The following is a 4,823-nucleotide window of genomic DNA, read 5'->3' as shown; positions in this document are numbered from 1 at the left end:
GAGGCTAGGGCTAGCCTACCGGAACGCAGCCCAGACCAGCCCACCCCACCCCACCCCACCCCACGCAGATCCGGGGGCACATGCCTGCTCCCATTCCCTCCTGGACTAGCGGCGAGAGCCTCAGGGGAGCCACCAGAAGAGCAGCTCCAGGACTGGTGGTGAACAGCAGTGTGCAGTGGCAGGAGCCCGCCTCCCCCTTCCGCCCACCACAACAGACTTACCAGCTGGAGGCAGCTGTGTCCAGCATCATCGAGGACTGCTGCCTGTATAGTCTACAGTCAAATCGCCAAATTGGCATTGAATCTCTCTGAATTGATTCGGAGGTTTCCAATTTGATTCAGTCCTTTTAGTGGGTCTCCCGATTCGATTCATATTTGGAGATTCAGCCGCTGAACCAGGCCGAATCTCCTCCCGGAGCTTCGCACAGCCCTACAGCATAAATCCAGTTCCTCCTGTTTTCTAGCTCTGCCATTCTTTTCACGGGCTAAAACTAGTAAGTGAATTTGAACCAAATTTGTAAAATTCATTTTCAGTTAGTTACCTTTCGTTTATCATGGGATAAGAGCACATACACAGGAAGTTACCACAAAGTAATGAGACCTCTACCCTTGTTGACCTCACATTAACTTGTTCATCTGTCCATGCCCCAAGAATAGAACTAGGCAATAACAATCTATTCTCTGCTCTGACCTTGCAGTCCCTGTCTGTAACTTCTGTAATAAAATATGCTACTTTCCTTGCTCAGATACATTATCTTTAAAAAAACCCATTACCTTATAACACAATTATGAAAATTTAAAAGCTGCTCTAGATTCTAATTTTGTGCAACAGCCATTTGAATTCATGAAAATGACTGTGAAAATACAAGTGGAAACAGTCATTTCATTTGTATAAATCAAACGGCTGGATTTTTGGAGGACAAATCCATGCACCTTGATGTTCACTATGAGCCTTCTTAGAGCCTATATCATTCACCATTGAGACAGAAACCTTAGAAAGTAGCAAAAAAAATCTGTTCAAACAATTAAAACCTAGTGGGATAAATTATGACATTTTTTGCACGGAACTTAATGTTACCCACACTGATTCTGTACTAGGCGATTCACCTCCAGGAGAGCTGCTCAATCCCTGGCTCATGGGCTAGATCCAGTGCCCCCACAGTGCCATGTCACCTGACCTGCAGGGCTTCCCAGGGACCAATGGGGATCCCTAGGGGCCCTGGCCTTGTGCGCTAGATTGGGTGCACAAGGACTAATCCTGGCATGCAGGGTCCCAGAGCCCAATGCCAGAACTTGGGCCAGTGCAGGACCCCAGGGTCCAAACTTTATGTGGAGTTGGCAGAGGCTGCATAGGGCCTCACAGCCCAATCTCGGAACTTGGGGCTGGGCAGGGACAGTGCAGGGCTTGATCCTGGTATGTAGGGCTAAGTGGAAATGGCACAGGGCTTAATTCTAGCATGTGGGGCTAGGCAGAGGTGGTGCAGGGCCACAGAACCCAATCCTGAATTGCAGTGCCAGACAGAGCCAGCATAGGGGTGGTATGGGGCCCAATTCAGGCATGCAGGTCCAGACCTGTTGCCAGCCTGTGGACCAGCCACCACCAACCTAAAGGATGGGTAAGTTGGCTAGAGAAAAGAAGGCATGGGTCACATCACTGTTTTGTTGCTGGAAGCAACAGAGCTATTCAAGTACCAGGGACATTATGTAAAAGAGAAGAAATACTAGACCAGAGGTCAGCCGCAATTTTTGGGCAGAGTGCCAAAAACACCTGCAACCTCTACTTGTAAGATGTTGGCCTGCCAGAGGAGTTGTGAGTGTCCTGATCCTTGTTGTGGCAGCACAGCCCCAGCCCCTTCCCCATCATCTGCCCCAAGGCATGAGTGCCAAGCAAAATGCCTGTGTGTGTCATGTTCTGGCACCTGTGCCAGGGGTCGCTTACTCCTGTACTAGACTATTCATGCAGGAGAGGCATTGCTCCTGAGAAAGTATTCTGAAAACCATGAACTTCTAAGGTGTCTCAAACTGGATACACTGAAACAGGGTAAGAGTGGTGGGTAGTGGTACCCAGTCAGTTTGAAAGTCTTCTGAATCTTTTGTGACTTGCACAGCAGAGAAATTTAATGAAAAGAACTGCATTTTGTTTTAAGCACATTCCAAATTCCCCTCACTGTAATATAACAGATTCATTGCTTTTTCCTGTCCACATCTCATAGTAAGAAGGCAAGTATTTTAAATTATATTAATGAAATATTTAAAATGTTGCTAAAATATTTAAGCAAGTTAATATATGCACATAGGAATGCCTTCCTTAAAACGGTAGTAAAATAGTAAGTACTGACTTGGCCCTGTCCCAGCGAGCTCCATCTAAGAATAATCCATGGATATAAACACCATCTTCTGGTGCAGTATTAGATGCATCTGTAGGAATAACCTAAAAGGAAATAACTTGTGTTACATGTTAATAAGCCACTTAAGACACCCTCTAAAGTTGTTTAAGAGCCATTAAACCAATACCCAACTCCCAATTTTCAGAACAATCCAAAGCCAGGAGGAGAATCGCATATCTTTCAGACAAACTTTATTTACAGTACTTGTAAATACAAGTACTATCCTGCTGAGGATTAAAAAGCTCCAAAGCAGCACACATGTAGATGCTTGAGGTACTGGCTAGGGCATGTGGGTACATCAGCGTGGAAGCTGCCTGCTGGGTAGCCCTGCACTGAAGCAGCCTCACGCCCCAGTCGGCCCCTCTGTAGCACGTTGAGGTGGAGGGAACAATGCTAGCAGGTTGAAACCTTGGTCCCCTGCCAGCCAGGGCCACTCTGACTTGGTTCAATATGCTGCTGCCCCAGGTGCATGTGCAGATGTGTGCTTAGCAGCAATAAGCTCCAGAGCTTATTGCTGCACATTAATAGCACATGTAGATGCACCCTTCCTTGTACTTAAGAAACTCCATTTTTAAGTGATTTGCTTGTGTAATAAGATGGTTCTATGTAACCATGAGAATCCTCTTAATGGGTTTCCTTTAGAGGTACAAGGTTGAGAAAACATCACATACTAATATAGTGGGCTCGCAGACTCTACCACTACACTACTGATTAAGGTCCTGATGGATTATGTGCAAGTAATGTTTCCAGTAACAGACAGGACTCCTCCACTTAATGCATCACACAGCAATACTGGGGCCCAAATCAGAGCATGTTTACAACTTAGCCATACCTGAAATTCATATCCCAGGAGATCAATGGGGATGGTGTACTTCCTGGCATAGTTCTGCATTGCTCCAGTTAAAAAGGCTTGAGTAAAATAGAATCCTGACAGCCAAAAAACAGTGGGCTTCCCTAATTCATACCAATCCTGTGAAAAGGAAAATGAAGATGGTTCAAACACCTTTGCTATTCAGAACCAGACGGTTTTCTTTATAAAATTATCATGACTCATAATTCTTAGTCATATTCCACAAAACTATCTTAAGAAAAGTTACATATAAAACAGTAAATGTTTTACTAATTCTCCAAATACACACTCATTTTAAATCAAATAGTAATTAGATCATTAGTAATTCTCTTGTTTTACCTGTAAGAATTTCAGCCTAGCTAGAAAATCCAGGATATAACTCCCCAACGGTTTAAGACTTGGGTATGAACGCTGAGCCCAGTTTTCTGGAACTTTTCCAATAAGCAGACTACCACACAGGGCCTCCAGCTCTGAATCCATAACCACCAAACCTTTAATAGCCTTTTTCAGATTTATTAAAGTAATACGTATAGTCCGGATTAAACTAGAAATAAACAATAAAACAGCAGAAGTGTCAAATGTAATACAACTGGTTTGACATCATGGCACATCTTTGGTAAGGCATCTCATCAATTCATCAGCTAAAGAAGCATTACGTTATTGTAAGGTTATGAATTAAGTATATAATGAGCTGTTTCTCCTAAACAGGGATCAAGGTTTTCCATCTCCCACAGGAAAATAGAGAAAAATGCTGGTTTTCCCTTTATCAGAGAAAAACACAAATTTCTCATTTTAATGAAAAAGCACATGTCTTTTGCGTGTTTGCAAAGATCTCTCTGCAGGCTGGCAGAGTACCAGCCTGCAAGGAACTGGGGGGAGTGGGAGGAGGGCGGTCAGGCAGGGGGTGCGATGTGCATGCACATACACATGATTGCCAGGTAGTTTGGAGAGCAGCTCCTGCAAGTGAGTCTGGTAGGGTGGGAGGGGGGATTAAGGTCCCAGGAAGTGAGTTGGGCAGGGCTGGGGCTGCTGCCCAGCCTGGGTAGTGCATGGGGCCTGGGGCCAGAATGTGCAGCCACAGGGCCCAGGCAGGGAGTGGGACAGAACCACAGGTGGTTTGTCCAAGGGTGGGGGGGAAGGGCTGGCTCCCTGCTGCTACACACACTCCAGGGGAGCACAAAGGGCACGTGCTCCCCAGATATGTGCAGAGGACAGGGGCAGGCTTCCCACTGCAGGCTCATGCTCCCTGCCCTGCTGCCCTCCCCCTGGGGCCTCTGTGGCCCAGCAGGTGGGAACCAGTGTGGCAGGGCATAGTGGGGCTGGGCGGGAAGCACCTTGCTGCCACTGCACTGCTATGGGGAGGCATCACCTGCCTGTCCGGCAGCAACACTGAGTCATGCCCCTCGCTGCTGTCGGGCAGACAGGGGGTGCCTCACCATGGTGGCGCAGAGCTCCCAGCTATGGCACCAAGCTTCCCTGCCCAGCCCTGCTCTGCCTTGGTGCGCCATATCCTACCTGCTGGGCCATGGAGGCCCCAGGGGGATGGCAGCGGAGGCTGCCTGTGGGGGTTTTGAGAACACCGAAAAA

The 4,823-nt window shown here is 47.0% G+C and overlaps 1 protein-coding gene across 1 annotated transcript in view; it reads right to left on the bottom strand.

Annotated features, from left to right (window-relative positions):
• The window catches only part of DNAH12 (dynein axonemal heavy chain 12), a 208,952-nt gene that overhangs the window by 7,428 nt on the left and 196,701 nt on the right, over positions 1–4,823 (bottom strand). Inside the window, exons 72-74 of the mRNA XM_019504991.1 lie at positions 3,576–3,780; positions 3,219–3,356; positions 2,339–2,430 (exon numbers count right to left, since the gene is read on the bottom strand). Of these exons, the coding sequence (XP_019360536.1) occupies positions 2,339–2,430; positions 3,219–3,356; positions 3,576–3,780 (435 nt within the window). The remainder of the gene's footprint in view (positions 1–2,338; positions 2,431–3,218; positions 3,357–3,575; positions 3,781–4,823) is intronic.

This window comes from Gavialis gangeticus, unplaced genomic scaffold (genome assembly GCF_001723915.1).
Source record: "Gavialis gangeticus isolate Ggan-Ray unplaced genomic scaffold, GavGan_comp1, whole genome shotgun sequence".
Classification (NCBI taxonomy): domain Eukaryota; kingdom Metazoa; phylum Chordata; order Crocodylia; family Gavialidae; genus Gavialis; species Gavialis gangeticus.
The sequence above is the reverse complement of the archived record's forward strand: the minus strand, read 5'-3'. Positions and strand labels throughout refer to the sequence as shown.